At 40.5% G+C, this 19,016-nt stretch overlaps 2 protein-coding genes across 2 annotated transcripts in view; one reads left to right on the top strand and one right to left on the bottom strand.

The window, feature by feature from the left end:
* The window catches only part of LOC138804086 (E3 ubiquitin-protein ligase parkin-like), an 849,159-nt gene extending 846,562 nt beyond the window's left edge, over positions 1 to 2,597 (bottom strand). Inside the window, exon 1 of the mRNA XM_069988358.1 lies at positions 2,498 to 2,597. Within this exon, the coding sequence (XP_069844459.1) occupies positions 2,498 to 2,504 (7 nt within the window). The 5' untranslated portion in view covers positions 2,505 to 2,597. The remainder of the gene's footprint in view (positions 1 to 2,497) is intronic.
* Positions 2,598 to 2,841: 244 nt separating this feature from the next.
* Positions 2,842 to 19,016, top strand: part of LOC138804085 (parkin coregulated gene protein-like) — a 214,064-nt gene continuing 197,889 nt past the window's right edge. Inside the window, exon 1 of the mRNA XM_069988357.1 lies at positions 2,842 to 3,207. Coding sequence (XP_069844458.1) covers positions 3,052 to 3,207 — 156 coding nt within the window. The 5' untranslated portion in view covers positions 2,842 to 3,051. The remainder of the gene's footprint in view (positions 3,208 to 19,016) is intronic.

Genomic DNA, 19,016 nt, shown 5'->3' with positions numbered 1-19,016 from the left:
GACGGAATTAGGCAATACAACTAGTTGAATAAGGCAATTTATTGTACATTGTCCATGTGGCTTTTATCTACTTTTATAGGTAAAACAATAGCTAAAGAAAAAGAACACCTTCTAAAAACATGCCTTTTCCATGTTATTATCAGCATGATGAAATGTAAATATCACAGTTCTTCCTTCTTGAAAATCTATATAAATCTAAAAAGGGTCTATCATCTGAGTTATTTACATAACCATATATTATATTAATTTGTAATTTATTATATTAATTTATAATTTATAATGTCTGGTCTTCAGTTACTGATATAACTTTATACCAAATCTAGATTAAGATAAATTACACTAAATTGTTTGTCTTCAAAATAAGGCATAGTTTTTTCTTATAAAATATTGTGTGGATTTTGAAAATGAATCTCTTCTCCGATTTAGTTCAAGTTTATGTTGATAAGTGAATCATATTATGTATATATAATGATTAGGTATTATATTATAATATTATATATATATATATAACTTAAGAGTCTCAATAAACTATAGTTTTCTCTTAATTTGATAACTATCAATTCACTCATGAAAGACATACCATGCTAGAAGGAAAGTTGGGTAATATCCATAGGTTTCATCATTGCTGCATTAGTTAACTGGCAGACCCCTCCCCTCATAGTGAGTTAAATAGTTTTACTATTTAACTTCATTTCACAAGTTAAAGCAGATTTCAGAAGTGTCTTCAATGCATAAGACACATATCTTAAAAATCTGCCTCTCCGGCTGGGAAGGTGGCTCAGTGGTAAAGAGCTTGCCTTGCATGCATGAGGCCCTGGGTTCGATTCCTTAGCACCACATAAGCAGAAAAAAAGCCAGAAGTGTGCTATGGCTCAAGTGGTAGAGCGCTAGCCTTGAGCTGAAAAGCTGAGGGACGGCACCCAGGCCCCAGAGTTCAGGCCCCACGACCGGACCCCCCCCCAAAAAAAATCTGTCTCTCCCTTGTCATCTGGAGAGACCACACGTGACTGCAAATGTGCTTGCTGTCATCAAAAATCTTGTGACACTTGTTAGAAATAATCCCCAAACAAGCTCACTTCCACACAATATCTGCAGCAAGTCTTTGAAATAATTAAACATCCTAACATCTATGTTTCCTTAACCACATATTTTTAGTAATTTTTCAAGGGGGAAATTCTAAAATTAACTTAGCATAATAACCCTGGAAGATGATCTTTGCTCATTTTTTTATCTCACAACTAACAAACCACTTCCAAAATTATACTCGAAGAACTGTAGCTAGATGCAAAAGGTAAAAGATGTCACCTTTGCTATTATTTACTCCTATTTATTCTTTCCATCTCAGATCTTGAGAAGAGATTTCAAGGAGAGCTACCAAGGATGGAAAAAATGTAAACCCTTGTGGCAGGACTTCTTTTGATTCTAACCAGAATAATGCTTTCCAGAGTTTCTGGGAAGAGGCAGCTGGTCCCAATCTACCTTTCACCCTGAAGACTGAGGACCAAGCCGGCTTGGGGGAAACTGAAAGGTGGGAAAGCCTGGCCAGGGAGGTGGTGGAGGGGGGGCCTGGCCCGGGGGCAGGGCATGGGGGGGAGGGTGAGCCTGGGGGGGGAGGGTGAGCCTGGGGGGGAGGGGGAGGAGGGGGAGCATAGCGTGGAGTGGGGTAGCCCGGCTCAAGGACGGGGGGGAGGAGCCTGGCTCGTGGGGGGGGGGCAAGAGGGGAACGGGGGGGAGGGGGGAAAGCCTAGCCCGGGGTGGTAGGGGTGGGGACGGGGGAGCCGAGCAGGGGGACGGGGGGGGGAGCCTAGCCCAGGGGGTGGGGGGGCAGGGGGAGCCTAACCCGGGGTGCTGGGGGTGGGGATGGGGGAGCCGAGCCGGGGGACGGGGACGGGGGGAGGAGCCCGGCTCGGGGGGGGGGAGGGGGGACGGAGGAGCCTAACCCGGGGTGCTGGGGGTGGGGATGGGGGAGCAGAGCCGGGGACGGGGGAGCCTAACCCGGGGTGCTGGAGGTGGGGATGGGGGAGCAGAGCCGGGGACGGGGGAGCCTAACCCGGGGTGCTGGAGGTGGGGATGGGGGAGCCGAGCCGGGGGACGGGGGGGGAGGAGCCTGGCTCGTGGGGGGGGGACTGGGGAGCCTACCCCGGGGAGCTGGGGGTGGGGACGGGGGAGGAGCCTGGCTCGGGGGCGGGAGCGGCGACGGCCCGTGGGGGTGCAGTGTCACGCGCCGGTTTCCCTGACGAGGGGTCCCGGGTGGGAACGAGCTCTGTGGAAACACACACTTGCGCCCCGGGGCTCCGCGGGGAGCCGGACGCGGGGCCCGCGAAGGCCGGGGGCGGCCCCGCGGCGCGGGCCGGGGCGGCGCCGACCCGGTCGCCTGGTCGCTGACTGACAGGTGGCACCCGCGGGCCCCGAGGGTCCCGCTCGACCGGAGGCGCGGCGCGGCGCCGCAGACGGCGCGGGGCGGCGCAGAGGCGGTACCGGGCGGGCACTCACGTACCTATCATGGTCACTGCAGGTGGCAGCGGCTGGGCGAGCAGGGCCTAGGCGCGCTGGCGCTCGCCCGCGCCGCCACCAGCGGTTCTCTCAGGGAGAAGTCGTCCGGGCCGCCCCTCCCGCGCGCGTGCGGCAGGCGCAATACGCATGCGCGGCCGTCCCGGCGCCTCCTGGGAGTCGTAGTTTTAACGCGCAGTTTCTCCTCAAGGCGCCGCCGACCGCCGCCCTTTCCGGCTTCAGGCCCAGGAAACGCGCGTCACGAAGGGGCGGGACTATTCCCCGGCAATGTTGACGAGTCGCCTAGCAACCGGGAGGCTTGCCTTTGGAAGCTTGTTGCAGCTCTAGTCGCGATCCGGCCCTTTTCCCGCCCCTCCCCTCCCCTCAACTCCCCTCACCTCGGAGCTGCCAAACACCGGGACCGACCTGGGCACCGCGCGGGGCGAACTTCTACCAGCACCGCGCCTTCCTACGTTTTTCCCCCAACTCCTTCTCACATCCGAAAACCCCACTGGTCCTGACGACACTTTTTTGGTAACAACGAGACAGTTTTTTAGGAAGATGGTGGCAGAGAAGGAGACCCTGAGCTTAAACAAATGCCCCGACAAGATGCCGAAGAGGACCAAGCTGCTGGCCCCGCAGCCGCTCCCGGTGCACCAGCCGCATGCTCTGGTGTCTGAGGGCTTCACAGTCAAAGCCATGATGAAAAACTCAGTCGTAAGTGACCTTCCTCCGTTGAGCGCCCTCGTGTCGAACCGGGGGATCGAGCTGGAGAGGTTGGTGGGCCCCGTGTCCCGGGGCGTCTGGCCGGAAGTGGCGGCCAGACAGCCCTGGGTGGGCGGCGTGCGCGCCCAGTTTACAAGCACCGTCCCGCGGCCCGGGCTGCGGGAGCACCGCCCTTCACGGCCCCGCCTCCGGCCACGCAGCCCGGGCTCCGTCCCAGAGCCCGCAGACCCCGGCCCAGCGGGCCTGAGCCGACACTCGGCCGGGAGCCACCCCTCACTCACTGGGTTACCGCGCTCACTCACGCTCCCGCAGCTCGGTTACCGCGCTCACTCACGCTCCCGCAGCTCGGTTACCGCGCTCACTCACGCTCCCGCAGCTCGGTTACCGCGCTCACTCACGCTCCCGCAGCTCCGTTACCGCGCTCACTCACGCTCCCGCAGCCTCGGCACCTGACAGTGCCTCGGCCTTAAGCCAAGTCAGCCAGGTACAAACCTCAAGTTTTAGCTCCAGGAATACAGCGCACGTGTCATTCCCATTGCCGGTGACAATAAAAAGTAAGATACTCTCGATACCATCGCCAGGTAACGATTCAAAGCATAGGGAAGTGGTTCCACTCCATGCATGAGAATTTTGTGTAACCTTCCTATTTCGTTAAACAGCCTTGACTCTGGTAGACCGAAGCAAAGGTGGCTACTGACTTGACACCTGTCTTGAGAATTTATGTAGCTATAAAATGTGTTTCTCAAGCAGTTTCAACTAACTCGCTGTGAGATACACAGAGAGAGAGACAGAGAAAGAGAAAGAGAGAGGCCCTAAGACACAGACTCTGAATAAATTATTATTATTTAAAATATAAGCAGCAAATGTTTCCATAAAAGATTTTAAAGTCTAGCTGTGGTAGCTGTAATCCCACCTGCTAGAAAGATGGAGGTAAGGAGAATCATGGTTTGAGACCAATTTGGACAAATTGAGCATGATACCCTATCTTAAAAACAAACTAAAAGCACACAAAATGACCATTAGTATGACTCAAGGTGGTAGAATACTTGCAAGAGTTCAATATTCAGTAAAACACACAGACATTAACACGTGTGTGTGTGTGCACAAGCACACAATTTTAGGGAGAGCCAAATGCGTGCTAATAAAAGATAAAAGATATCTGGGTAAATTGGATTTTGTATGCAAGTAAATAGATGTAATACACGTATTACATCTATTGAAAATTCAATTTGGGCCTAATATGGAATTCAGACTAGCCACAGGAGTGTGAAGATGGTGGAGTTTTTAGCTCCAGTTCTCAGTTCATTTAATAGCAAGAGTGACCTCACTGCTGTTTGTATAAGTTGATGCTGTGAGGATACAGGCCTGGATGACCTGAAGAGTCGGGGTCTGGGAAGCCTCCAGGGGAAAGTTTTCCTGACTGTATCATAACACTTGAGGAGGACCAAGGGAAGGGTAGAGAGTTCTCAAGAGCCTTAAAAGTTTATTCTCTGCTTTTTTTTTTTAAACCAGAAATACCTGTTTAAAATTTTGTCCTGCCTCCTGCACTGCTAAATCGGTTAAGAAGGGGTTGAAAGAGTTGAAACCAACTGAGGCTGTGGTTTTCGAACAGAAATGAAAATTAGATGGGAAAGTTAAAATTATGACTCTTTGGCCCATCCTGAGTAATTCCCATTTAAATGTTTAATTAGTGGTTATGAATATTTGAGAAAGCAAAATGATGGAAAGATCTCAAAACACTGCTGTTCAGGTAGCTATTCAGTTTTACCAAAAATGTTTATTAAGTAATGTTTTGTTTTCCCACTGTGTTGTCTGTTTTGTATTATAATACCATGCATTAGTCAGAGACATTAGTGAGAAATTTTTAGCCCATGTCACAAAGTTTTAATTATTTTAGCGTGGTAATTTGCTTTAGAAGTTAGTGAAGCTAATTCTTCTTGTTAATTCATACTCAGAAAGTTCACTTTATTTTACCAGGTGACCTTTCAGCAGTAGATGAAGCGGAAATAAAAATGATCATATAAATTACTTGCAAAAATGGGTATATTATAGCAGTGTCTTTTATTAATATGGTTTTTACTCTGCCTTTATGGACTTTATATCTCCTTGGAATACTTCTTCCCATCATATTTTCAGATATTTTTACTCCAGTACTTAATTTCTAAAACTCAGGAATTTATTTTCACTGTGTTAATTTCTTTTATTACAAAGTTGCTTTTTTTTCAGGGTTTCTTTAATATCCTTTTCTCCCATATATTTGATTTTTTTTACCATTAGCCATTTTGTAGAATGGTCTTTCTTTGGTAATGCATATCTGTAATAGCAGAAACACTTGGAGGAAATGTGTTTACCTGTTTTATCCTATTCCATTGCATATAAAACCAGCTTGTTTATTAATTATTTTACTGTGAGGTTCCTACCAGTCAGTATACAGCATGCCTGTGTATGATGCCTTGTGCAAGTAGACCAATTTTTAGGTTTTTCCTGAATGCAGAAGAATCATACACTAAATAAAAAATTAATATGTCATTATCCAGGCATTTATTTATTTACCAAAGTTACTATCATTTGGGGGGAAATTGAAAACAATTATGTTCTAGAAATAATTTATAATTTAGAATGATACTCCTAAACCAATTCACATTGAAGTCATCAACATAATATGAGTTAGAGAAAGTAATTCTAGAAAAATATGATCATATAATAAATGCCAAATAAAATAATGAACACAAGACATCATCACAAACTACCTTCCTTTTGTGGTGTTTACTTAGGAGAAACTCCATAGAAAACTATATTTCTTTTCTATTTTTTTTTTTTTTTTTGCCGGTCGTGGGACCTGAACTCTGGGCCTGGGCGATGTCCTTCAGCTCTTCAGCTCAAGGCTAGCGCTCTACCACTTTGAGCCACAGTGCCACTTCCAGCTTTTTCTGCTTATGTGGTGCTGAGGAATTGAACCCAGGGCCTCATGCATGCAAGGCAAGCACTCTACCCCTGAACCACTTTCCCAGCCCAGAGAACTATATTTCTGAGTGTCTATTCTAAATTAAAGCAGCTATGAATTAATAGTCTTTGAGACAAATGATAAATTCTTTACCAAATTACCTATGTCCTGTACTTTGTATTTTTCTAAAAGTCTATATGGCATGGTAAAGCTATAGCATTTTTATGAAATGGAACAAAACGACACATTGCTAAATATTTTAGCATGAACACAGCAATTATTCGAATTTAACACTGAATTTAAAATAGTTTTGAATGTTTTATGATGTAGTAATCAGACATAGAAACAAGGATAGTTATAGATAGTATAGACAAATGTAAGTAAATTTTCAACAAAGATGAATAATCTGCCTATGCTTTATTTACTGCTGAAGTTCCATAAGCAAATAGTATATACTATTTGCCAATCATTTCACTAGTTTGTAAAGATACTCACTGATTTACATATATCAAATTATCTTCTATTTTCTTTGGGAAAAAAAGCATTTCAGAAGTGCATCAAAAAGAGCTATTACAAAATAGAGAATATGAATGTTCTGTTCTCTGACTCCCTTGATGCTTTACCAATATCTTGACCATAAAAAATGCTCAGGAGCATGCTTGATTGTTCAACCCCAATTCATGTGGTAAAAGTAATTTACTTCATCTGCACCCATTCCATATTTCTTTCATATTCACCACCAAAGGAAAGTAGATAGCCCAGAGCTGGTGGCTCACGCCTGCAGTCCTAGCTACTCAGGAGGCTGAGATCTGAGGATCACAATTCAAAGACAGCCCAGGCAGGAAAGTCCATGAGACTCCAATAAACCACTAAAAAACTGGAAGTGGTACTATGGCTCAAGTGGTAGAGTGCTGGCTTGAGCTGAAGAGCACAGGGACAGCGCCCAGGCCCAGAGTTCAAGCCCCACGACCACCACCACCACCACCACCACCACACACACACACACACACACACACACACACACACACACACACACACACACACACACACACACACACACACACACACACACACACACACAAAAGATAGATGATTAAATGACTAAGAACTCAGATAAAAGGGCCTTTCTATATATTACTATTTGCTTTGTTTTTATGAGTAAGATAACTTAAAATTAACTTGAAACTAATCAGCATTTGATCCTATCATGAAGTTACAGGAATGGTGAACCAGACCATAGTTACTGAAGTCTTCACCTGGCACCTCCTCAGGGAGCATGTGGACACATTAATATTCCTCTGATGACTTATGTAGTGTAAATGCCAGCTTTATCCAGAGCTCTTCCTGTCAAAGGCAGAATAGCTTGAGCCACAGCCAGGTGCTGGTATCTCATGCCTGTAATCGTAGCTACTCAAGAGGCTGAGATCTGAGGATAGCAGTTCAAAGCCAAGCCCAGGCAGGAAAGTCCTTGAGACTCTTAGATGAGCCACCATAAAAGTAGAAGTGGGGCTGTGGCTCAAAGTGGTAGAGTGCTAGCCTTGAGCAGAAAGAGCTCAGGACAATGCCTAGGCTGAGTTCAAGCCCCATGACAGACAAAACAAGAAAGAGAAGAATTTGAGCCACTGTAGGAGCTAATACGGCAGTGACAAGGGAGGCAATAGAATCAGTTACACATAGGCAAAAATCTACATTTCAACCCAACTGAGTTTTCCAAATTAAACCAAGATTTAGCCAGAAAGATCAAACAAGGAGCAGGTACTGGGAAACTGACCTTAATCCCTTAGTTGCTTATTAAGAGAGCACAGTCTATTACGTCCTCTAAAAGTGGAGCACACATTCTGGAAGGGGATTATTGGTTGGCTGATCCTGACAATTTTTGTTATGTTATAAGCTTAACTGTCCTAGAGAATAATTAGTTTATCCTGTTAATTTTACTCCCGGCTTTCTGACAACAGGTCACTGGTCTCCGCATAAATTACATTTGCCATTAAGTAAAATGGATTGTAATTAATTTGCTGAAATTTGTGAAAGTAGTGGCTAAACAACTCAAAATATATATCTAGTTTATGATAGAAGAATCAGCATAATGTCTGTTGTCAAATTTGAAAAAAATCTCCTTTTTCAAAGTGAAATTTATTTTAAAATGTCTTCATAAGACACATGCATAGACAGTGGGCAAAATCATAGATCCTGTTTGCTGGGGTGTGCCAGTTCTTATCTCCTGCCTCATCCTCTTCTGGGGCTCATGTTGCTTCCATTTATTTCTTTGTACTGAGGCAGGGTTTTGCTATGTAGCCCAGGCTGGCCTTGAGCTTGAGATCCCCCTTCATCAGCCTTCTAAGTTCAGGGATTACTGATGTATACCACCTTCACACCCAGTTTTATCTATTACTTATTCTAAATATTTTAACCAATAATTTCAAGTCTGTTAATAACATGCTATGATTGCTTTCTTTTCTTTTCTTTTGTATCATGAGGCTTGAACTCTGGGCCTGGGTGCTATCCCTGAGCTCTTCAGCTCAAAGCTAGTGCTCTACCACTTAAGCCACAGCACCACTTCCAGTTTTCTAATGGTTAACTGGAGATGAGTCTCATGGACTTTCCTGCCTGGGCTGGTTTTGAACTGTGGTCCTCAGATCTCAGCCTCCTGAGTAGCTAGGATTACAGGTGTGAGCCACCGGCGCCCAGTAGAAAATGATGTTTTGACTGTGAAGTCAATACAGCAATCAAAACAATAAGTATATCCAGTACCCCAAGTTTCCTTATATCTCTGTGTAGTTCCTCATACTCTCTCCAATTAACCAATGATATTTCTGACACTAGATTTTCATTGTGTAGAATTCTATGTAAATCAAACTACACAGAATATACTTTTGCTATATTCTGACTTTTCAGTTATTTTGAGATCTTCCACATTGCTGTGTATATCAATACATCATTCCTTTGTAAGGATGAAAAGTATTTCATTCGTGTGGACATAGCACCATTTGTTCACTTCCTGTTGATGGACATTTGGGTTGTGTCTAGGCTTCAGACAAACAGCTGCCATGAACAAGCATTTGCATGGACATGTGTTTTTCTGTCTAGATTAATTGTCTAAAAGTAGACTAGCTGCACCAACTGTCAAGAATTGGCAGATCAAAATCCCACAATGTCAGTCTGTCCCCTAGCTGGCACATGAAGCTATTCATGACATGACAAACTCAGCCTCGTCATTTCTGAGCCATTCAAAATGTCACCGAGTAGGTATAAACCTTCGTGGTACATGTTTTCTTAGGTCATAGAATAAAAGAAAATTATTTCTTATTTAATAATTATAAACTATATCATTGTGCTAGCAGCATTTTTATACTTGAAAACATGTACCATTGATTTATACAGGGTATTGATAGAGTTACCATATGAGCATTATTGAAGACCATTAGATTATAGAAACAATTTCTTCATAATTTTTTCCACTAAAGTATGTTTATGTTCACATTCATTTTCTCCCTGGTATGTTAGCTGGGCATATACTGATGTTTCTTTCTCATTCAGCACTCTGGTAGTTAGTACTTTGAGCATTCTGCTTCATTTGCTGAGATGGATTTGTTACTTGCACATAAAGCTTAAATTTATGACTGCTTTCATTTATTTCCTTTCAAAGATATATTAGAATTCCTTCACATTTTATAAGGAAGAATAAATTTGTTTCAGCCTAGGGCCAACAGCTAGCTTTCATGCTGACCTAGTTGCATATTTGCTATTTAGCCAGTGAATTTTAAAAATTTGAATGATAGCACATTAAACTGGAATAATGATCCAATAAAAGTTTTTATGGAAGTCAGAGAAATTATTTTCAAACATTCACACTGTCATTTTTACTCATTAAAATCATTCTAGGATCCCTTTAGTTCCTGTTTTCCTGAGACTTGAAAAATAAATAAGCAGATTTTTTTTCTCGATGATCAATTGATTTGCTCTTACCTCACAGTAATAAAAATTTGTTTGGGAAAGGTAGCCTAGGCACTTGTTAGTAGATGCTAGTTTTCAGATAGTAGCACAAAAGTCTTGGAAAATCTTCAATGAAGTACTTGCAGTGTTCTTTACACTGGTTTCCGCGAAGTTAATATCTTTCGGTCTCTATCAGTGTGTGAGTATGGATTTAAACAGGCAAAGCCTCAAGTGCCACTATATCCAAGGATGGAAGAACTCCCACAGCTTCCCCAGGCTTTCATGAGGATCCTTGAGATGTGCCTGAAACGTAAGCACACACACAGCCAACATGACGTCCTAGGCTGCACATGTGAAGGACCTCAACATTTTAGCCACTAGTAAGAGTGAATTCTTATGTCCTCAGGAAAGCATATGAATGCTTAGGAGTCATTAAGTTCTATTTTTGTATTTGCCTAATGACTTTGTTGGCCTTCACCTTGGTTTATAAATGTACTGAATTCAATTAGGAAGAGTGCTCCTAAAGCGTTTGTTCTAGACAAAGGTGTTTCCCAGCCATGCACATTATTTTATGTTAGGTTGCTATATGTATTCAAGAAATTTTAGATGAGCTTTTTTTTGTTTAACTTTTTAGGAAGGCTTTAAAATGAACATAACATCTAACAATATTGACATTTCTGTTTTCTGTTATAATTATTGAGAATAGTCAATGCATGGCAAGTGAATACTAAAAACCTAAGTAAAAACAATTGTATCTAATCACTATATATAAACTGGTAACTAAGTGCATTAATCCAAACAAATGGAGTTTATATAGATTATTCATGTACCATTCATTGGTCATCCACATGTTTGTTTCTAATTGTCATTTGTTTCTGCTTTAATTTAGCTCAACTGCTGTAATTAAATACCATTCTTCTAGTAGCAGTTCTGGAATCTTTTATATCTTTGTAAGACATTTTTTTAAAAAAAGGAAAATGAGTATTCTATTATATCTGGTTTACCTTCAGCTAAAAATCTTGTATTTTTGTTTTTCATTTGCTCTTAATTGTGAATATCAAATAGATGCTCTCAGATTAGTTATATAGGCTAATTTCTAATTTTCTCTAAATCTACAAAGATACTCTTCATTTTCCCTAGTCTTGGCTTAAATTGCTCTGCTTTTGTAATGGGAAATTGATTGTGTTGCTGTGGAAACTAGAAGAGGATATTGCTGATAGGAGAAATACTGTTATCATAATTGTCCACTGACCTGAATGCCTTTGTTTTGAACAATATACTGATAGCATTTTCACACTCAAAACCCCAAATGCTTCTCTGCAGAAAACTGCTTTGTGAGCAGTATTAATCCAGTCAAATATTTGATATCCAACACTTTGTTTTATATCCCTGACAGGTGCTCTTCTATAGTGATGACAAAACTACATAAGGGAGGGAAGCTTTATTTTAACAGACGGTGGAAAGGTTTAGTTGGCCCAGGGCGGGATAGACTGGACATGTTATTTCTGGACCCGTCCTGTGAGGACATTTTGTAGGTAGATGCTGTGTCTGGAAGGTTCTTCACCCAGGGTAGACAGGAAGCAGAGAAAAAGAGAGATGCAGCCAGTGACAAGACACGGTCTCCAAGGACATGTCCTGTGGCCTACTTCCACCAGATAGGTCCTACTTAATGCTTCCAGAACCTCCCCCAACAGTGCCACCAGCACTTAGCACATGAGCTTGGTGGCAGGGCATCATGGGGGGCGGGGCAGGGCATCTCACCTTTAAACCACAGCAATAATTTGTTTCTATATTGACCTCTTTCTTTACACAAAATAAAGCGAGTAACTCATTCGAAAAAATTGAAGCACAATATGTTGTTACTTACAATTACCTGAAATATTTCAGCCACTAGCATACAAGATAGAAAACAAATGTAAGCAATATCATGCTGGAAAACAAACTTTTACATACAGTACTACAAACTGAGGAGAGGTAAAGTCTATTTTTACACATGTGTGTGCACATGTGCACACATACACACAATATTAATAAGTGAAAGCAGGACAGAAATGGTAGTGCATGCCTGTACTTCCAGCTAAAAAATAAAGCAAAAAGGGCTGGGACATGGCTCAAGTGTGCTACAGCCTTGTCTAGCAAGTACTAGTACTGAGTTCAAGCCTCTCCCCTCCCTATTAAAACTCTACCATGAATTATATTTTTAAAAAATGTACGTATGAGAGCTAAGAATGAGAAAATTGATCAGAAAAAGGCTAAAACAAGGAAGGAAGAAGAGTTTGGCTACTGAAAGAGCAGAAGTAAAATCAGAAAAAAATGGGGATTAGTAGCAGAGTCTTTTCACATCTGTTATACAAATGACACCAACTTTCTGCAGGCTGCTGGAGAATTTATTCCCCAATTTTCTTAAGAACAAATGCAAAAAGATTTCAGAAAGGAAAAAAATAGAAAGGGGGCTGGAAAGGAGTCTCAGTGGTAGAGTGCTTGCCTTGCATGCATGAGGCCTGGGTTCCATTCCTCAGCACCACATAAGCAAAAAGAAAAAAAGCCGGAAGTGGTGCTGTGGCTCAAGTGGTAGAGTGCTAGCCTTGAGCTGAAGAGCTGAGGGACAGCGTCCAGACCCAGAGTTCAGGCCCCACGACCGGACCCAAAAAAAAAAAAAAAAAAAAAGAGAGAGAGAAGAAGAAAAAAAAAAAAAAACAGAAAATAATCTATGGCTCTCACAGTTAAAAAAAAACAAACATATTCCTAAATACCCTCAAGCCTTAAGAAACCACAGAATCACAGAGATCTGTGTCCCGAAAAATGTCATAGAACTCAGCACCCCAGGAACTCTTCTCTGGTTTCTCATTTCAGAGAGTTTACCTGTGGCCCATATTAACTCTGGGTTAGCAGAGAATCAGCAATCATTGTACTTACCTTGCTTCTAATTTTTGTTTTTTACTAATTCCAAACACTAAAAGAAATCTGCTTTGTCAGAAAAATATTAATTAAGAATATGTGTGCCAATTACAATAGTCCAACTAATGGATTAGCTATATAATACTTTGTTGAGATTTATATACTAGGTTTGTAATATAGCTTTGGGATCTTTATTTTGCTATGTACTCCTTTTTTGATGGTGGTCGTTGAGGCTTGTATTTACTTTATAATTTATAGTTAATTTTTTGGATCCACAAGTCATAATTACATACGTTCATTGAGTGGAATGTAATGTTTTGATACATTAACACAATTGACGTGTTAAATCAAAGTAATTAACATATATATGACCTCTGTCATTTTTTAGACTTCAGGCATTTGAAATTTTCTCTTATTTTGAAATACGCATCATTATTGACTATAGTTACTCTACTGTGTGATGAAAAAAATCTATGTCTCCTGTTGGTCTGAAACTTGAATTCTTTGATCAGCATCTAACCATTCCCTTTCTCCCCAGGACCCGGCATTCTACCTTGTGTTTCGATGAGTTCAACTTTCTCAAATTCCTTGAGTAAGATCAAGAAGTATTTGCTGGTGCCTAGCTTATTTCACTTAGCATAACATGTTCATTCAAGTTGCAAGATTTCCCTTCTTTATAGGACTAAGCAGTATGCTAAGGTATGCATATTTCATATTTCCTTTATCCATTCATCTACTGCTAAATACAGATTGTTTCCTGGTCCTGGCTTCCGTGAATAATGCAGCAATGGATGTACAATAGATATTCCTCCCACAGAGTAATTTCACTTCTTGCCCATATACGTCTAGAATTAGGCTACCAGGTTGTTCGGAAACTTTCTCTCTCTCTTTTTAAGGAGCCTCCAAACAATTTTCCATAAATTACCTACAAAGTATCCCTTTTGCCCTCATCTGAACATTTATCTTTGGTCTTTTTATAAAAGTCTTTCCACCAAATGTGAGGAGATGTCTCATTTTGTTTTTATTTGACAATTAGCAATGCTGAGAATTTTTAAATATACCTAATTGCTATTTGTAGGTCTTATAATTGAGAAATTGCCGCTCAAACAAATCCTTTGTTCATTTCTATTTAACTCAGTGTGGATTTTTTTTTTGCCATCAAGTTACTTGAGTTTCTTACATATTTTAGATATTAACTATTGCCACTCAGTGGAGAAAATATTTATAAACCATACACATGCTAAATAGTTAATAGCGCTTTCACTTGGTTGATGATTGCCTTTGCTTTGCAGAAGCTCTTTAGAAAGATGTTAATTCATTTGTCCCACTTTGCTTCTTTCGCCTGGTTCTTGGGGATATTCAAGTAACCTTTGCCTACCAATGCCTTGGAGTTCTTCCTTGTTTTCTTCATATATTTTTATCTTTTCAGATTTGATAGTTAAGTCTTTATTTTATTATGACACTGAGGATTTGAACTCCACCTTCTGTTGCTAGGCAAGGACTCCATCGCTAGAGCAATGCTTCTAGTCCTTTTGCCTTTTTTTCACTTGTAATCCAGATGGAGTTCATGTTACTCTTTGCTGGGATTGCCCTCAGACTCCCAAGTTTTGGGCACTACCAGCATGTGTCACAATGCTCTGCTGCTATTTAAGTCTTTAATCCATTTCTAATTGACTTTGTATAGGATGTAATATAGGGGGCTTATTTCAGTTTTTTGTATGTAACGATCCTGGCTTATTCCCCAGGAATTAGTGAATATTCTTCCATATATGTTTGTGGCATCTTTGTGAATATTCAGTTGATTGTAAATTCATGGGTAGGTTTCTATACTGTTTCATTGGGTTATATCTGTTTTTATGCTAGTCTCCTAGGGCTTTGATTAAAATATCATTGTTTTGAAATGGGGATTGGAGTTTGTTTTGCTCAGAATTATTTGTGTATTTATGTATGTTCGTATGAATTTAAGGGCTTCCTATTATTGTGGATAATGGGATTAAAATTTGGATATGAACTGCATTATACTTATAGATTGCTTTTAGACATTTTCATAATGCTTCCATGAACAAGAGCTATCCATTAGCTTTTTTTCTTCAGTGTCTCTCATCAGCTAAGTTTTCAGAATATGAACTTTTTACTTTCCTGATTAATGATATACCTATGTAATTTTGTGTGTGTGTTTTTAAATGTGATTGTTTTGTTCACTTGGTCTTAGCCAAAAAGCAGAGAAGAAATAGGATCATTTCCTAATTTCCTTTCTGATTAGTTTATATTAAAATATAGAAATGCCACTGCTCTTTATAGGTTGATTTCATGTTCTTCAAACTTACTGAACTAGTTCATCAGTTCTCACGGTTTTCTGGTGAACCTTTAGGGTTTTCTATATGTAAATAATTTCATCAGCAGATAGAGATAATTATACTTCTCTTTTTACAGAGATGTGTTTTATTTATTTATCTTGAATAATTGCTTTAGCAAGGACTTCCAATACTGGAAGAGTGAATCTTTGTTTTATCCCCAATCTTAACGAAAAAGCTTTTAAACTTTTGCCATTCACACTGCTTATGAGTTTCTCATAGATGATGTTGAGAGCCAGAACTCATGGTATATATTACAAAATTAAGAAAAGTAATGCAAAGGGGGTGAGAATGGTACAGGGGCAAAATGTGTACCAAAATGTACTGTATTCATAAACTGCTTTGTTATGTAGGATCTTCTTGATAAAAATTCTTTAAATAAGGCTGGTAAGGTGGCTCAGTGGTAGAGGGCTTGCCTTGCATGCCTGAGGCCCTGGGTTCCATTCCTCAGCACCACATAAGAAAAAAGAAAAGGACTGGGAAGGTGGCTCAGTGGTAGAGCGCTTGCCTTGCATGCCTGAGGCCCTGGGTTCGATTCCCAAGCACCACATAAGCAAAAAGAAAAAAGCCGGAAGTGGCGCTGTGGCTCAAGTGGTAGAGCGCTAGCCTTGAGCTGAAGAGCTGAGGGACAGCGCCCAGGCCCAGAGTTCAGGCCCCATGACCGGACCCAAAAAAAAAAAAAAAAAGAAAAAAGAAAAAAGCCGCAAGTGGTGCCATGGCTCAAGTGGTAGAGCGCTAGCCTTGAGCTGAAGAGCTAAAGGACAGCGCCCAGACCCAGAGTTCAGGCCCCACGACCAGACCCAAAAATATAATTCTTTAAATATATATACAGATGTTAAGTTTTATCAAATTCTTTTTCTACTTGAACCAAGATGATCACATTATTTTATCCTTCACTTTGCTGAAGTGGTTTATAAGATTTGATTCATGTGTGTTGAGAAATCTTGACATGTCAATGATAAATCCTACTTCAGTCATGGTGAATCATTATTTTCTTGGATTTGGATGGTTGACATGTTTGAGAATTTTTACATCAATGTTCATCAGATTATTGGTGTCCTTTTCTGGCCGTGGCATCAGCGTAATGCAAGCCTTGTAAAAATGAGTTTGTAAGTGTTTTCTCTACTTTGATGTTTCTGGAAGAGCTTGAGAAGAATTATTGGTATTGGTTCAACTTTAAATATTTAGTAGAATCAGCAGTGAATCATCTAATCCTAGGGGTTTTCTTTGATGAGGAAGAATTTTGTTATTTATTCAGTCTTTATACTCACTATTGACCTATTCAGGCTTTCTGGTTCTTCATGAGAATGGTCTATGTGCCCCTAAAATTTATTGTATTTGCTTATGTTGGATGGAATATTCTATAGCTATGTGTAAGGTCCACTTGTTTTAAAGTGTAGTTCAATCAATATTGATAGATTCTCTCCTACTATTATAATACGTGTTCATGTATATATATATATATATATATGTGTGTGTGTGTGTGTGTGTGTATATATATATACCTATATGTAATATGAAAATATGTAGTATACATATATATTTATATGTATGAATTTATATGCATGTATATCCATATACTATCTATATCTTTCTCCAGATCACTTAGTAATTGCTTTGAATGCTTTTCAGTGTTGGGTGGGTACAAATATAGTTACAATATTTATGTCTGGGCAATTTAACCCCCTTTTCATTACATAGTGATTTTCTTTGTCTCTTTGTATTTTCAAATTAAAACTTGTAACTCTTTGTACGTCTGTTTACCTGAACTTTCTTTTTTTCTATCACTTTATATGGATTCATATAAAAAAGAAAATCTTTTGTAATCAATATGTAATTGAATCTTGTTTTGTATTGTCTTTATATTCAATTATGCCATGTAATTTTTTATTTTTATTTTTTTGTCCTGGGTCCAAACTCTGGGCCTGGACTCTGTCCCTCAGCTCTTCAGTTCAAGGCTAGCGCTATACCACTTGAGCCACAATACCACATCCAGCTTTTTCTGCTTATGTGGTGCTGAGGAATGGAACCCAGGGCCTCATGCGTGCAAGGCAAGCACTCTACCACTGAGCCACCTTCTCAACCCCTTACACCATGTCTTTTTATTGGCCATTTTATTCAAAGTAAGTATTGCTAGATAAGGATTTACTATTTGCATTTTTAAATTTTTCTGATTATTTTGTAGGCCTTTTAAAAACTTTGTTTTTGGTTTTGATTTTTTTCTGTGCCTGCACTGAGGCTTTTTTGCTTAAAGCTGGCCTTCTACCACTTGAGCTCCAGCTTTGCACTGGCTTTTTGGTGTTTAATTGGAGATAAGAGTCTCCTGGAACTACCTGCCCTGGTAGGCTTTGAACTACAATCCTCACATTTCAGCCTTCTCAGTAGCTAGGATGACAGATGTGAGCCACCAGCACCTATTTCCATATCTTTTGTGGACTGGTAGTTTTCTGTGGTAGTGTGCTTTGATTCTGTAATCTTATATAACTACTCTAGAACTTTCTGTTTTGTTTTGTGGTCACTATGAGACTTTCATAAACTATCCAATCTGTTTACAGGCCACTTGAAGGTTGTAATAACTTGTCATTAATCATAAAATCCTCTCCAATGTCCCTCCTTCCTCCTCCTACATTTTATGATTTTGATATAAAAATGAGCATTTCATTTTTAAATTTATAACCCTTAATTTATTGCTGCTACAGTCAATTTTTTAAATGCTTTTGTCTTCCTCTGCCTTGTGCATAATAAGGATAAAACTATTTATTTGGCACCCCTAGAATGTTGGTGAATTCTTTCTATGGAGTGTATTCTGCACATTATTGGGATTTTTACTTTCATATTTCATGTTTTCACTATTAGTTAACAGCCCTTTATTTTAGCTTAAAGACATCCCTTTAACAATTCATGTAAAACAGCCTAGTGGTGATACGATCTTTATTTTTTGTCTGTCTGGGAAATTTTTCTTTCTTGCTCATTTCTGAAGGATAGCTTTGCCAGAAAAAGCATTCATTGTTGGCAGGGTGTTTTTGTGCAGAATTTTGAATTCCATTCCCACTTCTACAGTGAGGGATTTATTTTGAGAAACCCACTGAAAGCTGCATTAGGCTCCTTCTAATGTGAGATTCTGCTGCTTTCATACTTAGTAGTGGTTTTCGTGTGTGTGTGTGTGTGTGTGTGTGTGTGTTTGTGTTTGCTGGTCCTGGGACAAGCCTGGGCACTATTCCTGAGCTTTTATTTGCTCAAGGTAGGCACTCTGCCATAACAGTTCCACTTCTAGCTTTTTTCTTTTCTTTTTGTAGTTTATTGTATATAAGAGTTTCCTGCACAAACTGGCTTGAAACTATGACCCTCAGAGCTCAGCCTCTGCTGAGTATCTGGGATTACAGATGTAAACCACCAGTGCTCAGCCTAGTATTTAGTATTTTTAATTCTAAACAGAGAAAAGAATGGTCCCTAATCATATGAGGAATGAGAAATACCATGCTGAATGAAATTAAAGCTACCCAAGCACTTCTCGCCTATGAATGTATCAATGATGCTAAGGTTTTGGTTGCTCCTGTGACAGCCCGAGGGTCCGATCCAAGGCCTTGGGTAAACTTGGCAAATGCTTTACCACTGAGACACGTCCAACCTTGTTTTGAGAGCCTGGGGCTCACTGTGCTGTCCGGGTTTGC

The sequence above is a fragment of the Dipodomys merriami genome, unplaced genomic scaffold (assembly GCF_024711535.1).
Source record: "Dipodomys merriami isolate MVZ:Mamm:240054 unplaced genomic scaffold, mDipMer1.0.p SCAF_355, whole genome shotgun sequence".
Lineage (NCBI taxonomy): Eukaryota > Metazoa > Chordata > Mammalia > Rodentia > Heteromyidae > Dipodomys > Dipodomys merriami.
The sequence above is the reverse complement of the archived record's forward strand: the minus strand, read 5'-3'. Positions and strand labels throughout refer to the sequence as shown.